At 37.8% G+C, this 21444-nt stretch overlaps 1 protein-coding gene across 1 annotated transcript in view; it reads right to left on the bottom strand.

Moving 5' to 3' along the window:
• Positions 1–21444, bottom strand: part of LOC126190921 (structural maintenance of chromosomes protein 2) — a 196073-nt gene that overhangs the window by 1036 nt on the left and 173593 nt on the right. Inside the window, exons 18-21 of the mRNA XM_049931555.1 lie at positions 14687–14881; positions 10943–11143; positions 2810–3025; positions 2469–2678 (exon numbers count right to left, since the gene is read on the bottom strand). Of these exons, the coding sequence (XP_049787512.1) occupies positions 2469–2678; positions 2810–3025; positions 10943–11143; positions 14687–14881 (822 nt within the window). The remainder of the gene's footprint in view (positions 1–2468; positions 2679–2809; positions 3026–10942; positions 11144–14686; positions 14882–21444) is intronic.

Raw genomic sequence — 21444 nt, 5'->3', positions numbered from 1 at the left:
TAGCCACCTCAATCATGTTTTGAATCATTTCAAATTTCTACACGTGAATATGGAGCACTGAAAACAAAAAACATTTTTCCCCTGACCCTAATAAGCAGACAAGGTAGTCTCTCCTTGTTTCATAACAATACTTTCATTCAGTGATGCTTTTCATACACTTACTGGTGTATCCCTTCTGAAATATTTCACTTTACCCATTAGGCTTACATCAATAGTCTAATATTTTGAGAAATATGCAAAACTGTCTGTCATCACACTCATTCCATCTTACGCTTTCTGGTATCATTTTCAGAATGGATTTGATTCTCTCGTCAATGTACATCGTCTCACAGTTATGGAAATCTGCTAAAGCAGTATTTGGTGTCTGCAATTGCTGCATATCAAAATTTGATGCCACATTTACCTGTTGTATTCATGGTGCATTATGCAAATCTGCATCTGGCCTTAGTGGGAAACACCTTTTCTTCAACTGTAATTTTTCTTCTCAGACTAGAATGTAGGCAACAATTTTCAAATAAATGATTTCAAACTTTTAACACCGAAGCAAATCTGTTTTCTGTCTTACTGACCCGTGTTTCTTGATACCAAAGTGTTTACACTCTAAACAAAGTCTAAAGTTCGCTCTTGACACTGTATCGCAAAATTTTATATATTTCAGTACTTTCGTATATGAACAGCTGCCAAGAACTAATAGCTATATGAGTTTTGCTGTTTCTCTTCACAAGTGGGGTAAGTCTTGTTGTGTAACATAAAACATTTACTTCTATGGCTTCCACCTGCATTCACGATACCAAGATACGATCCTGAAACTTCCATTTTGGCCTGCGTTTTCCGAATTCTGAATAGCCCATGAAAAATGAAGTTAACTGACATCTACCTATCTTCAGCAGATTTTACTTTCACTTGATTCAGCAACGTCCGAAATACAATCATCACTCCTGGCTCCTATTTTTCTTTGTTTCACTCCCTTCTGACTCTTGTTCTGAAATTCACCATAAATGTTGAAAGTGTTCCATTACTTCCTTGTCTGATATTTTCAATATCTTTGTATATGACACAGATAGGTATAGCAAGACAATACAGAAATGGAAAACTTATTTCTATTAAAGGAGTTCTACTTTCAATAAAATTATTACTCATTGGCACACTGATTTTTCCATGGTATTGATGACAATGATCTGAATGACAAGTTACCAGTATGTTAGCAATGTTCTCCAGAACCTCAAAGAACTATTATGGAAGAGTTCTGTAAAACGACTTTGCAACTGCCCTTTGCAGCTGCCACTGAAGTGAAGTGTGCAATATTAACACAGAGACAATTAGCACAAATGTCTGTTTCTAGGTAACTGTTCCTTCACGGAACAATGAGTTGTACTTTGTCATCATATCATTACAGAATTGAAAATTGTTCGTGTACTGGTCACTATTAAACCATGTCAATGGAGTCAGATAGTTCTGTTGTTATTAACAGTGTGTCCCATTTCCACTGGGACTGTGGCTATGAAAAATAAAAAGTCAGGAATGTGAGCCACCTGTTGGCCAAAAACTCATGCACAATCTTCACTTTGTGGATGTGGGTGTTGTCATGGAGCAGCAACCAGAAACGTGCCTCTCTGTATTCGTGTCAAATTCAACAAATTCTCACCCACAAATGTTGGAGGACTCAAATAACTATGATGCCTCACTGCTCCACTGTCACTTTCCAATGAGTCTCAGGCACATATTTTTACATTCACAGCCAAGATGCCTGCTGCAAGCTAGAAATTTGATTTTCCACACAGCAGTTTTTGAAACTTCAAGGATCATAATCGTGCAGCTCACCATGAGATAGCACAGCCGTTTGAAATTTCACACATGCAGTCCCAATGGAAATGGCACACACTGTGTACATCAGTTCCAGTAAATTTCGAAACTGTCAATTCCTGTAACACTGATATGACTATTTCTTTAGTATGAAGAAAACCTTTCATTATCTGATACCGCTGCCCTAACTTCAGATTAATTATTTTAACACCCCCCATCATATCTTTTCAAATACTCTGTGGGTATTTTTTTAAAAAAAAAAAAGAAGTAATTTTCATCACTAAACGCACTTTCCAGTGTAAAAACTGTGAATAAATGTATACTGAGGTGTTGTAGAAAGTGTTGCATGTCTCCCCTAAGAAATAATTAATGAATAAATAGAAAGACATGTTCCCAAGTTCTTAATACATGCAAGCACAAAGATCACAGGGGAGGGGTGAGATCTTAATTTTTCACTTAATTGCATTTTTTTTTTTTTACTCCTAAATGCTGGTCTGTTGTTCTATCTACGACTTGTCAACTGTCACCAAGTACAAATTCCCACCTCCCCCACCCCCACCATTTGAATGCTATTAAGAGCATAAGCTTTAGAATGGAAACTTAATTCACTGCCTATCACACCTCAACAATAATAGTAAAATAATAAGTACTCCCTCAATGCTTACCTGTGAGTGTTTAAAATGTGTTCGCAACATAGTACCAATGTTCTGTGTATGCGACAAATCCAAAGCAGCATCTACTTCATCCAGAATATAGATTGGAGCAGGCTTGAAGAGCAACATAGCCAGTATAAGAGAGAGGGCAACAAGTGACCTCTGTCCTCCTGACAGTTCCTGTAAACCTTCTTTCCACAGTCCACCGAAACCCACTTTCACCTGCAGAAAGAGTGGAAATGAATTGGTAACATACAATAACAAGTTTGGCCACAGAAAACTATTTAGGAACTACAATATCATTAATGTTACACTGAAGATACATATGATGGTAAATCACAAACACTACCTACCTCAAGTCCATCAAGAACATCTTTGCCTTTCGGAGGCTGCAGACAAGCTTGTGCACCTGGTAACAGCGTTGTGAAAATTGAGCCAAAATCTTTGTTGACTTGCGTCCATGCTTGTCGAAGGGCCTGTTTCTTTTTTTCATCCAACTCTTGTAATACTAACATAATCTTGGCTCTATCATTTTCTACTATCTGTTTCTTTTGTATCAGGTCATTATACTGGAAAATTAATAAGTGAAACAGTAAATCTATGGTTCTGAGACTCACTGAGGAAAAAGTTGGTTCCAGCATGAGAATTAAGTTTATCTTACTAGCCATAAGACTTACCGACAAACAAGAAGAGAAAACATAATAACAAAGCTATTTAAAGTTTTTACCAATAATTTGAATTTAAACATAATGAAATACAGTAGAAACCCACTTCATTGTTCCCAAAATTAATGTTTTCCCACTATTTAAGACATTTTTTATTGCTTGCATCAAATTTCCTATGTTCACAATGTTAACTTGCACCCATTTTTGCACTAATGTACTTACAATTTACCTGCAATTTATGCTTTATGAAAAAATGTTTGTGGAGGAAAAAACTGACGTACAATGATAATGGCATGGCGCTGGCTATCAAGAACTATTTACAAATATTATGTGGTTAAGTTCCTTGACACCAGGGCACTCTACTCAGCACATCAAAATCTGTAAAAGTCAGACCAATTCATGCTTTATCTCCTGCCGCTGCCAAGCTCTACTAAGCACAGTGGCTGATGGAAGTAACTAGGTTCACTCAAGTAAAGGTATAATGACCAGTCACAACTGTTTCCAAACTGTCTCCATTGTAAACATCATGTTTTGTAGTTTGGCCACTTCAGTGCTAGCTGACACCTTTGGTCACTGTGTGTTGCTCAAATGTTTTTGTATTAAACACAACACATTTATTTTCATGCTTAGCAAGATGGATTTCGAGAATTTATTCTCATTGTCAAGTGCAAATATTTACGTATGTAAACATTTTTGTGGTGTTTCGCAAACTAACAACATGAGACAGTGTGTGTGTGTGTGTGTGGTTTCCTCCATAATGGAGGAGGCACAGTACCTTATAACCTCAAGAAGAATACGAGGCAAACACCACAAAATACTTATGTAAATATTTACACTTGACAGTGAGAATAAATTCTCGAAACACATCCGGCCAAACATGAAAAAAATACACAACAGATGCAGTGTTTCGTTATTTAAATAATGAATGTGCAGATGTAAGCTTCCCAAAAACATTGGTGTGTGTGAAATTGAATGAAATGTTTCTGCCTTCCAGATGGTTACCAGTTCCCGTTACATTGGCGGCTTTTTATTAGGTAATAATCCTTTATCAGATGATAAACAAGTTCTTAAAGAGTATTTTGATGCCTGTTACATACATATATCATACACAAAGAACAAAAATGCAAGGGTGGATCCTGTACGGCTTAAAAATATATTTCCCACATTTTACAACACTTTTTAGTCCCTTGAATTAGTGTAAAACTGGAGTTTTGCTGTAGTTTTATGAGTGCATTCTTTCTAAAAAAAAGTTTGAGGGTACTCTGACACTGGATATAATGCAGCAAAAATAACTTATAACTGAAGCATGGGATACCACCCATCTGCTTTTAGCCACGACGCCATCATCATCATCATGGTAGCGGGACCATAGACACATTTATCCGTAGCTGGCGTTTGAGCTTACGCATATCCGTTTAGCACTACCATCACCCACTATTAGCGAGCGAGGGCACTACATGTTTGTCAAACTGGCTGCCAGCGATTCGGTTGTTGAGAATGGTTGTCGCAGCTTCGAAACGCTTGAAACAGTCAATGACATTGCTTTTCCCACCAAAAACTGCACTGGTGTCGTTCATTGCAAATACCAACATGAAAATATGAAATAAAAAAATTATGTGCGTGAAATAAATCTTTGGCACTCTTCCAAGTTCTCAACATCGTAAAAAAAATTACTTTGTTGACGATAAAGTTTAGGGGTACGCATCCCCCAGCGTTCCTCCAGAAAAACAGCACTGGTTATAATTATGATAAGTAAGTGCACCAAATTGTTTCTTGTAAAGTACGCACTGCATTACAACTGAATTGAACTAATCAACATTACAAACTGTTCTACTGACAAAGCATCTGACTAAAAAGTTAACTTTATACTTATTCTAAACCTTGCCATTTATTGAGTGTCTATGATTTGACAATGCTAGCAGAATTAAAACAATCAGAAACGTAGGCTTCTGTGGCCATATTCACAGCCAATAAAAATCTTCTGGGTTTGTTACTGCATTGTCAAGGTGTAAAACTACTGACATTTTGGTCACTGTTGCATGTGACCTTTTTCAGGGAGTTTTTGTTTACAGTAAAAGCTGTGCTGACCAAGTGCATTACCTGTTTCCATGCTCAACACACAGCAACACTACAGTTGGTTTCACACCAGATATGGGCGGGACACACAGTGCTGCGAACAAGCCTGCACCTACCCAAAGGTGTTTTTATTTACAGTAAACAATAACATGCTGAAGGAGGTCACTTGCAATAGTGACCGAAATGTTGGTAGTTTTACATATTGACAATGTGGTCACAAACCCATAGAAATTTTACTGACAAAAAGAAATGGTTTAAATTAAATCTATGGACTATTTCTTTTCAAGGTTTATTGCTTACTCATCATCATCATCATCATCATCATCATCATCGTACAGCTGTAAAAATTTTATCTTTGTTGTCACAAATATTTGGATGTTTCTTCTGAATATTAATCTGAAGGAATTACATTTTCCTGTAGACATACGAATCACACCTTTACTTTCAATAAGAACAGAAGCTGTAGTAATGAATTAAAATTTGTGCCATGGCCGAAACTTGAACTTGTGCCTCCAGATTACCAGGCAGATGCGCTAACCATTGCATCACTGTAGCATGGTAGTCACAGTGCTATGTTGATGTAGTGATTAGCACATCTGCCTAGTAAGCAGGGGACCCAGGTTCAAGTCCCAGGTGTGGCACAAATTTCAATTCATTACTTTAACTTCTATTATTCTGAATATGTTGCAATTTCTGATGTGGTTAAGGTGGGACCTGAAAACATAGCTGTTTTTTCCAGATTCATATCAGGTTTCACTTCTATTCTGACATGAGAATGTTATAATGTCTCTTGCTTCCAAATGTATCATCTGCCCACCACACTCTGATTACCTGTGTAAACCAGCAGCTGACACGCCCTCTTTCTTTCCCATCATATGGCACATTAAGTTGACAACACTGCAGCACAAAACACGTAAGCCATTGGTCCCTACTTATACCTTTACAGTCCTCTGCAGAAATGACTAATATTGTTGACTTTTTTTTAATTTTTAAGCCAGTTCCATTCAAACTACAAATTGATTGAGGCAAACTGCAGTTTAAACATGGCTGATGTTCATAAAAAGCCAATGTACATGATAATAGATTTCTGTAGTTGGCAGCACAACAAATTCGGCACCTACTCACCACTCCTCTACCCACACTCATCCTAGCTCTCACCCTTCCACAGTGGTGTCCTTGAACAACTGTGAAAAACTGACTGCAATACCTTCTAGGATGCAGGTCATATGTATAACAGCAAGTAATACATAAATATAAGACTGCAATCACAATTCAGTCTAATTCTCCAATTTCGGCTTGTCCCGCAATCTACTGATTCCTGCTGGTACTATTGCCACAACAGGTCTTGCTGCTGTAATTTATTCTCGTTATAACAACTGCCATCATTTTAATATGATGTTTCATTTTTCTTCTTGTTTCATCTGAATGTAACCATCATGTTCTAAAACTGATTAAAAGCTGGTAATGTTTTACTCGGTATTCTAATATGTGAACAGTGACCAAAATACAAGAAGAATTTGTAAGATGACAGAATTTAATTGTATTTCCTCCTGTGCTTCACAAAATTGTCAAATTTTAAGCAGAGCAATAAACCATTGTAGTGGCTAGTTCGTAATCTCTCGCATATCCCTTGCACTAATGCTGCACAGAACAAATCAAATGTGACATTATTGATTGAATAATGTTGATATTGTACAAAGTGCTTTCGTGTATCAGAAAATCTCGAGCCTCTTCAAATACTAACATCATTTGCATAGTCCTGCACATCCAAATTTTTCAAAATAAATCTGTAAGTGACCCCCATAGCCAAAATTCCATCTGTAAATGTAACGCAAATCTTAAATGCTCTATTAAACAATGTTAAAATAATGTAATTGGATAGATGAAAAATATACTCACCGAGTGGCGGCTAGAGAACACACACACACAAGAAAGGTTTTACGTATGCAAGCGTTTGGAGCCAGTGGTTCCTTCTTCCAGCAGAAGGGTTGAAGTGGAAAGAAGTGGGATGAAAGAAAAGGACTGTTGGGTCACGGAATGCTTACAGAACAGGATTAGAAGAAAAGACTGACTGTTGGAGACAGCATCAGAAAAGATTCAAATATCTGAGACCTTAAAGGTGAGGGACACAGTAATATACAAGACAGAGATTACTGTTAAAACATCATGAATGAGTTAATAAGAGTGAAAAGCTAAGTGCACATTATTTGTACGGAGTGAAGAAAGGAGTTGTTACGGTGAAGAAATGCTGAGATAGAGGAAATTAATGTAAATTAAGGCCAGGTGGGCAGTGAGAACCAATGACATGTTGTAGTGTTAGTTCCCACCTGTGGAGTTCTGATTGCCTATGGTCAAACAGGCACTGAGATCACAACTTTTATGTTGTACAGCATGCTCTGCAGCAGGATATTGTGTGTTGCTGGTATACACCCACTGCCTAAGCCCATTCATTCTAACTGATAACTTGGTGATATAAAAGGCCAAACAGTGTTTACATAGCAGCTGGTATACGACTTGTGCCCTCAAAGGATCCTCAAAAGGCACGACATCAAGTGTGTTTTTTGGCCACCAGCAAAATGAATGAATTTATTGTGCTTGGTAAAAGATGACCTTGGCCTTAGGAAATGTGACGTGTATAAGATCCCATTCCAGTGTAGAAAATCTTATATTGGGCAGACATGCTGAACTGTGTTAAGAACATTGCGTCGAACACTGTCATACACGTCTGCGGCAACCTGATAAATCAGCAGTATCGGAGCATTGCCTGAACATAAGGCACCGTACGATTGAAGTTAATTTTATCCCCTGCAAGACTCTGTTGTTAAGGTGGTCATACATATTTGTACCATGGACAATTTTAACAGGGATGCAGGTTTTTAATGAAGTGCCACCTGAAATCCAGTACTGGCTGCCATTAAATCAAAACAAAGAAAACAAGAACTTCAAATTTATGACTTGACACAATGTGCTGCTGAGAATTAATTCAGGTTTTAACCACAGGAGCATCTGGCAGTACAGTCATTGCCCACAGCGCACGTGCAAAAGGCCATTCTGCAGCTTCCAGCACGAGGCACTTTCTATCAACTGCGAGCGCCTTCCCATGCATGCACGTTGCCTGCTCCCAGCCTTATAAATTTAAATGCCGCTGCGCGATTATCATCATCATGTCTTACAGCAGTGACAACAGCAACTACCACCACCTGAATATGTCTAGCAGTTGCATAGATGAAATATTTTGCAATTTACACAATATGATCTGGCGGCAAACTCGAGAAATGTATCTGTATATCTGCCTTTATTGGTCAATACCTGCAACCCATAGTACAGACTCCCCTCCTATATTAAAGACACCAACCATTTCCTAGATTGTCTGGAATCCATGACAGTCCCACTCCTACCACACACACCTTGTTCGTCACTGCTGATGCCACCTCCCTCTACGCCAACATCCCCCAAGTACACGGTTGGTGTGCTGCTGAACATTTCCTCAATCAGAACCCACCTGATTCCCAATCTATGAGATCTTTCCTGCTCACCTTAACCAACTTTATACTTACCAACAACTACTACATCTTTGAGGAACAGACATACAAAAGAGATCATGGGTACAGCCATGGGAACCAGGATGGCTTCTACCTGTGCCCACCTTCCCACGGGCTACTTGGAGGTGTCTTTCCTGTGTTCCATAAGCCTTCAGCCCTTTGTTTGGCGAAGCTAAATTGTTGACATCTTTGCCACAAGGACTCCCGGTGAGGCTGGACTGTTAAAATTCCTGGAATCTCTAAGTACCTTTTCCTAATTAAATTTCACATAGTCTTATTCCAAATTCCATATCACTTTCCTTTATGTTGATCCTGTCATCACTGAAGGCCAGCTGAACATTAAACCTGCTAACAAAAAACAGTGCTTACATTTTGCCAGTTGCTATCCTTTCCGTGTCATACATTCCCTCCCATACAGCGTTGGCATTCACGGCAAATGTACTTGTTCAGATGCACTCTTTCCAGCAATACATCACCATTCTCACCTCAGCCTTCACTGGACGGAATTACTCTAACATCCCAGTTCAAAAGCAGATTTCCCAGGGCATCACATCCAGTCCTGGTACTGTTGATCCCTCCAAAAAACAACTTCGGAGCACACCACTTATCACTCAGTATTGTCCTGGTCTTGAATGCATTAATCAACTACTTCGATAAGGTCATGACTTTCTAAAATCATGCACTAAAATGAGATCCATTCTGTTTGAGATTTTGTCCACCACACATAGAATAGTTTTTCGGTGCCCTTCCAATGTCTGCAATATCCTTGTCAGATCCTATGTTCCTATCTCTCTGTACTATCGCTCCTACTCCTGTGGCCATCCCCACTGCAAGACTTGCCTTATGGACCCTCCTACCAACACCTATACCAACTCTGTAACTGGCAAAACATGTACTGACAAAGGGAGAGCCACTTGTGAAATGATATCAGATATGAACTGTTATGGTTCGGCCTTTTACATCAGCATGACTACCACTAACTTATCAGTTACGATGAATGGGCTTAGGCTGTGGGAATATACCAGCAACACACAAGCAGAGCATGCTCTACAACATGGCAGCCATGACCTCGATGCCTGTTTCACCACATGCGCCATCTGGATTCTTCCCCCAGACACCAGTTCCTCAGAACTCTGCACAAGGGAACTAGCGCTACAAGTCCTTGGTTCTCAGCACCCACCTGGCGTTAACGCATGTTAATTTCTTCCATCTCAGCATTTATTCACAGTAACTGCTCCTTTCTTCACTCCATTTTAGTTTTATATATCTTTCATTTTTCTGACCTGTCTATTTCTTGCTGTCCCCCTCCCACATCTGTTACATATAATGCACTTAGCTTGTCACTCTTATGAACTCGTGCACTATGTTTTAGCAGTAATCACTGTCTTGTACATTACACTGTGCAGTGCACTCCCCAATGATGTCCTGTCTGGCAAGTCTCCCCTGGCCCAGGGTTCTGGATGATTTTTCCGAATTCTACGTCTTTTCCTAAACCTCTCTAGTTCTTTCTTTCACACCTCTCCCTTCCCCTTCAACCCTTTTGCTTGGAGGAGGAGCTATTAGCTCCAAAAGCTTGTATATATAAAATCTTTTTTATATGTTAGTTCTCCTGTCGCCACTTGGTGAGTAGATTTTTTTGATCTATCCAATTACATTATACTGCCAAAAATTATTTTTGTTGTTATGTTAAACAATGTGAAAATGTTGACATCAGCAACAATAGTTTGATCTCTGAATATAAGACAACCTTGTATTTTTCGAATGATGAAACTGGCAAAAGACTGTCTTATAATCAGTTAAATACACTATTTTATGCAAGTTTGTGTAGGCTCCCCTGGCTTGTTTCATAGAAGAACATTATAAGAATTAAATTTTTGAAAGAAAAGAACCATCTTAAATATTTCCATAGCATGCGAACAACTGGAAACATTACTTTACCTTTAAGTATATTTCATACGCAGTACATGTTTATGGAGATATTTTGTTTAACTATATTACAGTCTGACATTTTAGTTCTGTTTGGAACTTAAACTGAATGAAGCAGCCACAAATTTTCAGTGATTTAGAGTTAAGTTTGTGTCATATTAAAGCTTGTTAATCCTACTAACTTTAAAATTTCTCCCTTGGTAAGGAGAGGGAAAAATATGTCATTTATAAAAAATTATATATTGAATGTAACTTCAATAACGAGAACAAATTTTACCTGCTCTTCTTCTTTATCAAGCATATTCATTGCACGGATATTCAATCTGCGACCTAATTCTTCTTTACGCTCCTCTAAAGTATTAATGGTTTTACAGGCTTGTTTCATATCCATTGAATTGTAATCATATGCACCTTTAGGCTGGCCAAAAAATTTTTCTTCGTCTGGAATCCACTCATTTTCTTCAATAATCTTGGCAACCTGCAACAAATCTTGACTATTAGATAACGTAAGAGGAATCTATATACAAATATCCTAAACTAATGCTCCAGCAAACAAATCACAATCAAATACAAGAAACAGCACAGAAAGAGGTCATCCTCCCTGTGAATTATCGCATCAATAATTCCACAAGATAGCCCATCAGTCCAAAAAGTTTTGAGACTGGATCAACAAAAAAACATAGAAAAGTTAGTGGTTTTAACGTTTCAGGTGTTCTACACAGTCTCATCCCACTTGTGTAACACACAGACCCTTCATACAACCATGTGAAACAGTGAAATTCCTTCCTTGGGATGTTCAACTTCTGCATCACATTGGCCGGAATGTTGGTTATTTTGTCAAAACGTTGAACCTCTACATCGTTGTTCTCTGGTAGATTTCGTATTGTTAACACCAAATCTACTCAGTCATGATGATTTTTCTCAGAAACAAATTGCCCACATTTTGTATTTCAATCAAGTTTTGGCAGGCTTCCATGTGTCGTTCTTGTTAAGGAGTCAAGCTGTGTTCGCCAAACTTTACACACACTTTTCTACTGTTCAAAACATTCTGGAGAATGTCTTTAACACTTTGCTTACAAACTACAGTGAAAGAACACCTGTGACAACACTACTAACACACCATTCTCACAGCCCCACTATTTAGCACTGCCTGCTCACAACTGACAAATGCACAGCTGTTTACAGCTGTTAATTCAAGTTGTTACTGTAGCTGTTGTACTGATGTAACTTATAAGCCTGGAATAAACTTAGCCTAAGCTTTTAGGACATACGATGTAAACAGCCAAAAATTTATCTGTAGTTCTGCACTGCAAAGAGAGATTCTACGTACAGCAACATTTTAGATATTAATGCTGAGAAATGTTCCACAATTCACACCCAGTTCTGTTCTTTTGATGATTACTACTAGTATCACTTTGCAGAATCTGAGCACCTATCATGGATTACAGTGAAGATCTGGTCTGCCTATCGCCATCTCTTGCCTTCTGTTGTGCACACCAGAAAGCCTGCTCTATTACTATGGAAGCTTTGGAACAAAAAGGAGTTTAACTTTTGGGCAGAAGCCTTATAAGTCTGCTACATACTTGAATCCTCCTTGTTTCTAGTTCCCAAAATATCAACAGTAGACACTTTATAGCAGATGACAGGTGAAAAAGTAAAAGGCCTCAAACTAAAGTGCATACAATGAAAGAAACACAAAAAGAATAATCTTCAGGTTTATTATTTTGCCATATGTGTTCAGGGAAATGCCCTCTCTTGAAGTTACATCAAAATGTTATAATTTATTAGTACAAAAATTGTATTGGTGTTGGAGACAGTCAATAAAACCAATGTGATAAGGTTAGTAAAATTAAAAGAAAGCTGAATATTATCAAGATGACACCAACATTTCTGTTAAAATTTTGTACAGTAAATGCTAGTTTTCAAGTAATGTACTAGATATCTTTGTCTCTTCTAGACTGGTATAAAGAGCATCTCAAAAGGAATGGTCAATATTCAGAGATACGACAGCAACAGTCGAAGGAAAATAGTCTATTAAAAATGGGCTCTTAAATGCACACCTTAAGAGCTATGAGCATTTGTTCATCTTTGCTTCTCTAAAACACACCGTTTCTATTGAACAAGTGCACACCCCTCTTGTGGTATGCATGTTAGAGCTCACATTTACTACATTTTTTTTTTTGCTTTGAATGACCTCCCAGCCATATTCCTGAATACTGACCATTCTCCTGGGAAATTCTGTATAAGGTTTGTAGTTTTTATTTCTAACTTGTCTTACTTATCACAAACTTTTTATTTGTTTTGTACATTGGTACATCATTTATTGTCTTATTTGTAGTAAGTTTCAATTATACATGTCAATGGCAAAATATTTTTCAAGGGTTCACATCATGCAATGCTGAAATACTAAGAAAGGCTATCTGGCACTGTAAACATGGCTGGCATTCAAAACAATCAAAAATTTACTCCAATGCCCACAAGTATTGAGCATTCTATGGCAAAACTAATATTTTAAGACTGTTTATATGAGTATGGTTTGATATGCCTACTAAATTCCCTTGAAGGAATGGAATACTTTATTGGGCCTTCATGGTTGGAAAATACCTATTATAAGAATCGTATAAGGAATTTAAACAATGTACAGTGTACAGTTCCTGGTTGACAGCCATATGAATTGCTCAGTGTCTAATCTGCAACTGAACATGCAGAAAACTTGAGTTTTGATCACATAGACTCAACACCATCACTGAAGACCATTTACTTTTCAATTAATGAATTTAAACACGGTTGGACAAGCACCGTAGACAAAGCGCACACTGGCCATCCAACTGAGGTTACCACAACTGAAAGACCACCAAATAAAACTTCGTGAAATTGCTGAGACTGTACACATCCCAACTGATCAAGTGCATAATGTCGTGCATGGGGAACTGACGAGGTGAGTGCAGCAATTGCTCACAGTCGACCAAAAGTGCTCTCAGCACAACATTCCAACACAATGTCTGCCGACGTTTAACTGTAATCTGCAAGACTTTTTGCAACGATTTGTGACTGATGATGAAGCCTGGATCCTTCATTACACACCAGAGTCAAAATGGGAGTCAATACAATAGAAAAAGGCTGGGAAAAGTGCACCAAAGAAGGCAAAGACCATTTTGTCAGCTGGTAAGGTGATGTCCACTATTTTTGGGATTCCCAAGGAATAATCCTCATAGATCACTTGGATAAAAGCAGAATCATAACTGGACTCTTTATGATTCATTGTTGGATCATCTGAAACTTGTGTTGGCTAGAAAACAAAAAAACCAACCACGGTTGGCACAAAAAAGTGCTCTTTCACCAGGCTAATGCACCATCCTGCACATCAGCAATAACAATGGTGAAAGTGCACAAATGGGCTCTAAATTGGGTCCTCACGCACGCTATTCACAGGCTTAGCCGCAAGTGTCTTCTTCCTGTTCCTTTAGTTGAAACTTTGGTTTTCTGGGAAGAAATTATCATCATTTGAGGAGGTGATAGTTGCAGCCAATGAGTCTTCTTCATAGTTTAACAGAAACTATTATCCGATTGGGGGGGGGGGGGGGGGTAGGAAAGGTAATGTGGGTTAATTATGAAACATTTTTCCTTGCCTTTTTACCAGACTTACCAAAAGACCGTGATATTTGTAGCCATACTTATAAACAAAGATGTCATATGCTTTCAAACAAATAAAGCTTATTGCAGCAAGAGGATGTCAGAATTCTTGAATCCATAATTAACTTATTAAAATACTAGTATAAAATGCATCTGAAGAGCAATAACCAAGACAATAGCTATACCAACCAAAAGATTTTGGTACACAGCCATTTGGCCACAAAGCTCGAGAAGTACATCATGCTTCCTCAACACCCCTCACTCCTTAGTTTCTACTTTTGATCATGTCATTCTTTATCTCAGAACAGAACTACTGTACATATGGAATGTAATACACTTATGGTACATGAAAATTACAGAAAAATAATCAAGCAATGAATGCAAATACCTGCTTCTCATTATCAGTTGCTTCTGTTTCAAACTTCTTTTTGTCAAGACCAAGCTTCTTTATTTTTAATTGCAAGTCACCAACTCTCTTTTGAAGATCTGCCTTGTGCTTAGTCAATGCTTGAATATCTTGGTTTTTAAGACTGATTTCTTTTTTGACTTCAGAGAGAGCATTCTTCTTCTCTGTTACAACTTCCTGAAAAAGTTATTTTAATAACTGTAGCAATAACATAAACTTATCTCTTACACTAACTGCAGCACAAAAAACAAAGCCTGAAATGTGTAAATATTTTCATCATAAATGGCTGGGGAAAGTAATGAATACAGAAACATTTTATGCTACAGAAATAGAGCAACAGATGAGTCCTTTAATTTTAAAATGATAAAACTTCTATCATGGGGGGGACAATAGTGAAAATATTCTATTGCATGACACCATTCCCACTTTCCTTTCACAATGTACTATAAACTATAAAGGTGGAAGAATCAGCAATGATCAACAGTATGAGGATGCAGAATGCAATGGAAACCACAGCATTAAGGGGAAACAGTGTGTATCCACAGGATATGTGGCTTGTAACCCGCGGTCTAGGGGGCATAATCCGTATCACTTCAGGCATGGGGTTACCTTCATGGTCTACGATGTTATTGAATTTAGCACATGTTAGAATTCAGAAGTAAGAAAGAAACATATGTTTTGTTTTCTCCAAAAAAGTGCTGTATCTTTGTAACAGTTCTAGATATTTTGTAGAGTTTTTTTGTTTGACTTTTTTGTTATGATTACAGCGATATCCTTTGTTCCGACATATGTGTCAATGTTCTTTTATTGTTGATTAGTACCAAGTAGTACTATATTCCCTGTAAAGGAGAGCTTCCATTTTTAAGTTGGACAGGTTTTATTTTAAAAAATCATTTTTTTAACTTTCAAGGGTAAATGTATATCTTCACTAAAGTTGTTTCTTATTAATTTCTTTGTTACAGTGTTTATTTCTACTGTCTTTGTTGCAGTTATTTCTTTTCACTTTCATTGTGGCAGTTATTTCTTACACTTTGTTGTTTCTTTTCATTTTTTTTGTCATGGTTGTTCATTGCAAGTTTCTGTATTGTAGCTGTTCAGTGCTAATTTGTTTACTGAAGAGGATTCAAATAAATCTGAGACCATCCAATGAGTTCTGTGTTTACGTGATGAATTTGCCAGTTGACACAGTTGCAGTATGTTTTGTGAAAAGGACTGTTCAAAATGTCTTCTGACTGCGGCGGCCACAGAAGAGTGAAGTGTGCTGACTTTGCATATCCATAAAAGAGCGATTAAAAAAAAGGGCTTTGTTTAGGTTGATAATAAGTGTTCTCATTTGAAGACTCTGTTTCAACGTGAAGATGTTTCCAGTAATGACTTTTTGTGTTCTAAATGTTTTGACAAAACAACAATCGTGGTATCTGTACCAGGTGAAGCCTCCATGGTGCAGATGATGCAGATTTTGCATCAATAGCGGAAGAATTAAATACCCTGAATCAGTCAACTACAGAGGTAGGTGTTAGTCTTGTTAAGAAACTGTGGTCAGTGAAGTTGAGTCATAAGCTCTATGCATCAAGAAAAGCACAGAGAAATTACTAAAGCTATGGATGAATACACTACAGCAAAACTGACCACATCTTCAAAGTAGAAATTCCATCTTCAGAAGAAAATGAACCAAAGCACTCTTGCAAGGAATTTTTCACAAATATCAATTCAGCTGCTGAATATTGTGCTTTCTTCATTGAAAAGGTGCAAGTTTTAACTATTATTCCACAGACATTTTCAAAGGAAACAATTTTGAACCAAGTTCCATCAATATCAAAGCACATGGTAGACAAATCAAAAAATTTGAAGTCTGTAAAAGGAGTCTTTGAAAGACCAGATCCTTATTATGGTCATCCTGTATCAGCAGCTCAAGTTCAAATAGTGCAGTCATTTTATATGGAAGATAAATGGGACTGTTCCTGCCAGAGTGCCAACAAAAAGAGACACTGTAACTGTAACAGTTGAAGGTCAAAAAGTTATGAAAGTGAAGAAGTACATGACTCACAGTATTAAAGAAACTTTTGCAATTTATAAGAGCAACTGTACAACTTCACATATTGGAAGATTGAAATTTTATGCACTATGACCTAAGTGGGTAGTTCCACACCCACCTACAGGTGTCTGTCTGTGTGTGTACTGTACGAATTTTGAACTTTGAGTGGTAACTTTGAAGAACTTAATAGAGCACATGACATATGACACCTTGGCTGGGCGTGTGAAGTCACTAGTAGTCTTGTGACATAAAGCGAGAGACTTGTTGGTTTCAAGAATGTGGTGACTGCCCTATAAAGGGAGGGACAGACACTTGGCCTGGAAGACGTAGCAAATAACTCTGCAGAAATTACATATATGACATGAGAGGAGAGTAAACTAATTAAGAAAACTGTTGCCTTTGACAGTGTCATTGATGAACTTGGTAAATGGTCACTGAAAGCAGTAACACACCAGCATCTGAAGAAATTGCAATGACAACACATTGCAGAAGTGAAAGGGTACGTACAGGCTGAAGAACTATGTTTGGTGCTTCACCATGATTTTGCTGAGAGCTGGTCTGTAATTCTCCCACAAGAAGTACAAGGTTGTCATTGGAGTAATGACCAGGTTTCAATTTTTACAGGAGTGACATATTTTCAAAACAAGACAACAAGTTTTGCAGTAATAAGTGATGACACAGGACATGACTCAGCAAAGGCTTTGCTAGCAACGCGCAAAATTCTCCAACTGCAAACAGGAGCAGAGAATATGATCATTATTTCTGATGGTGCGCCTAGTCATTTTAAAAATCGTTACCAGCTGTTTGAATTAAGTCGTTTGTGCCAACTGACTGGGCATACAGTGCTACTGCTCATGGGAAGGGGCCTTGTGATGGGGTAGGAGGCCTGCTGAAGCACCATGCTACAAAACATAATCTTTCCACACCAAATACAGCTGTGATTCAGAATGCTGGGGATTTTATGAGAGTCATGAAATCTTACACATCCACAGTCCTCATTCTTTTGTCCAAAGAGGAAATCTAAGAATTCTGTGAGCAGAGATAAGAAGAACGGTCCAAACAAACTACTCCTATGAAAGAAATTCACGAGACACTTTTTTTGGACTAAAGCGATGAGCGAGCTCATATTGCAGACACTTTAAAGAGCAAGATAGAAGAAATTTTGTCGGTAGGCCAACACCTCAGAAACAGCAGGATAATATTCAGATTCACAACCTGAGAAGGGAGATGTTTGTGGTGTGGATTGCAGAGATTATAGGCACCAGTTATGAGTTAAATGAAATTGTAGTGAACTTTATGGACCAGCTGCTAGATATAGGTTTACAGCTGAAGGACAACAACACCACCATCAGTGCTCACTTTCTGTTCACAACGTTTTGAAGACTGTAAGTGCTCCAGTTCCCATTGGTTCAACAGGAAGGCATCATTCTACAGCAAAGAAAGATACTGAATCAGTGGAACATATTTTTAGTTCATTGACTGGCTAATTTCAGTACAAGTGTGCACGGAAGTTATATAAACCGAAACCTTTAAGTGTTTGGACCTTTCACATACATTTTGGAACCATTTAAAATGCTTGGAAAACGAGTCTCTTACTCATCTTTCAAAACTAAAATTATGTTAAATAAGGCTAGGTTTTGATTTTTATGAGCCTCTTATGTGGTAATAAAATAGGTTTTATGTACGGCAAAAATTTCAATTGTTTATAAAACCTGTTCAACCCAAAAGTGGAAGCTCTCCTTTTCAGGGAATGGAGAACTATATGGAACTAATCAACAGAAAAAAAATATATGGATTGGCATTTTTGAAGTAAAAAAAATTGAAAATTCCACAAATTATAAAAAGGTTCAAAATGCTATAGTAAAAGAACTTTGACAGGTAAGTCCAAATTGAGGATTTTTGTAATCATAAAGCAATTATCTTTCAAAAAAAAAAAAAAAAAAAAATCGCTAGAACTGTTTCATAGATACAGCATTTTAAAATTATTTCCAAAGTTCGCATCTTCAAAATTGTATGCACAGTGTCATCTTTGGAGGGCCATATCTCTGAGCAGAAATTTTTTTGGAAGAAACAAAAAAATGTGTGTTCTTTCACTTTAACATATGCTAAATCCAACAACATCCGAGACTATGAAGGTAAGATTTTTTTCCTAGGCTGCCTGAATTGACATGGACTATGCCAGGGGTACGGTCTTCGATTAGTAATCAAAACATCCCTGGTCCCAAATCCGCCACCACTTAACTTTTGATTAATAATCAACACTGGAGGCTGAAGACTTTCAGCATGATAAGTCACCCTCATTCTGTCAATGGCCTCATCAAGGAGGGCAGAGGAGCAGACAGAAGTTCAGGGCACCTCTTGCCCTTGGGATGGGAAACTGCTCCTCAAGGTGGAAGAATCAGCAATGATCAACGGCATGAGGATGCAGAAGGCAATGGAAACCATTGCATTAAAGGCACACAATGTGTATCCACAGGACATGTGGCCTGTAATAGAAAAATTGTCATGATGATCTCAACATTGGCAAAATATTTTGGAAAAGTCCCCCACTTGGATCTCCAGGAGGGCACTGTCAAGGGGGAGGTGACCTTGAGAAAAAGACTGAATAGTTAACAAGTTGGGTGTGGAACATTAGAAGCAAGAATGTGGTAGAGAAGCCAGAAAATCTAAAACTGTAAATGCAAAGGCTCAATATAGATACAGTAGGTGTCAGCGAAGCGAAATGGAAATAAGATAAGGATTTCTGGTCAGGTGAGTATACGGTAATATCAACAGCAGCAGGAAATGGCATAACCGGAGCAGGATTCGTAATGAATACAAAGGTAGAGCAAATAGTGTGTTACAGTGCACAGTTCAGTGATAGGATTATTTTTGTCAGAATCGACATCAAACCAACACCGACAATGATAGTTCAGGTATACATGCCGATGTTACAAGCTGAAGATGAGAGAGAGAGAGAGAGAGAGAGAGAGAGAGAGAGAGAGAGAAAATATATGAGGAGATACTGAAAGGGTAATATAGTATGTAAAGGGAGATGAAAAACTACTAGTCATGGGGGCTAGAATGCAGTCGTAGGGAGAGACACCAATTGAATTCTTTAATAAATATCAGAGTGTAATAGCGAATACTCTGTTGAAAAGTCACAAGAGGAGGTGGTATACTTGGAAAAGAAAGGGTGGTAAAGGAAGATTTAAGTTAGATTATATCATGGTCAGACAGATTACGAAATCAGATACTGGATTGTAATGCGTACCCAGGAGCAGATATAGACTCAGATCACACTACAGTAGTGAAGAGTAGGCTGAAGTTTAAGACATCAGTCAGGAAGAATCAATACGAAAAGAAGTGGGATACAGAAGTACTAAGGAATGACAAGATACTCTTAAAGTTCTCAAAGGCTATAAGCAAGAAAGAATAGCTCAGTAGGCAGTACAAAGAAATACTTCAGTTGATGGATGAAAGAAGAAATTACAAAAAAAGTTCAGGGAAATACAGGAATATAGAAATACAAGTCGCTGAGGAATGAAATAAATAGGAAAAGCACGTAAGCTAAAATGAAATGGCTGCATAAAAACGTGAAGAAATCTAAACAGACATGATTGTCAGAAGGACTGACTCAGCAGAGAGGAAAATTCAAAACAACCTTCAGTGAAATTAAAAGCAAGGGTGGTAACATTAAGAGTGCAACAGGAATTCCACTGTTAAATGCAGAGGAGAGAGTGGATAAGTGGAAAGACTACACTGAAGGCCTCTATGAGGGGGCAGATTTGATGTGATAGAAGAAGAGACAGGAAACAATTTAGAAGAGAGGGGATCCAGTATTAGAATCAGAATTTAAGAGAGCTCTGAAGGACTTAGAATCAAATAAGGCAGAAGGGATAGATAACATTCCATCAGAATTTCCTGAATCATTGGGGGAAGTGGCAACAAAACAACTACACATGTCAGTGTGTAGAATGTATTAGTCTGGTGACATACCATCAGACTTTTGGAAAAATATCATCCACACCAAGAACGAAATGCTCAGATTAGAAAGGGCATAAGACAGGACTATGGTATTTCCCCCCCTACTGTTCAATCTGTTCATTGAAGAAGCAATGATGGAAATAAAAGGAAGGTTCAGGAGTGGAATTAAAATTCAAAATGAAAGGATGTCATTGATACGATTTGCTGATGACATCGCTATCCTGAGTGTAGGTGAAGAAGAATTACACAATATGCTGAATGGAATGAACAATCTAATGAATACAGAAAATCGACAGAGTGAATCCATGAAAGTAATGAGAAGTAGCAGAAATGAGAATAGTGAGAAACTTAACAGGATTGATGGTCATGAAGTAGATGAAGTTAAGGAATTCTGCTACCTACCGTATTTACTCAAATCTAAGCCGCACTTGTTTTTTCCATTTTTTTGTAATCCAAAAAACCACGTGCGGCTTAGAATTGAGTGTAAAGTAAGCGGAAGTTCTGAAAAATGTTGGTAGGTGCCGCCACAACTAACTTCCGCCGTCGAATATATGTAGCGCTACACAGGCATGCTTTGCAGGCACAAAGATAAATACTGGCACCAAGACCTCTGCATCAGTAAATAATAATAATAATAATAATAATAATAATAATAATAATAATAAAAGTGGAAGACGAGCTTTTTTTCTCCGCCCCGAGTTTCGACCACTGCATTTTCATACATTATCCAACGAAGTAA

Source organism: Schistocerca cancellata, chromosome 6 (genome assembly GCF_023864275.1).
Source record: "Schistocerca cancellata isolate TAMUIC-IGC-003103 chromosome 6, iqSchCanc2.1, whole genome shotgun sequence".
Taxonomy (NCBI): domain Eukaryota; kingdom Metazoa; phylum Arthropoda; class Insecta; order Orthoptera; family Acrididae; genus Schistocerca; species Schistocerca cancellata.
This window is presented reverse-complemented; position numbering and strand designations above follow the sequence as displayed.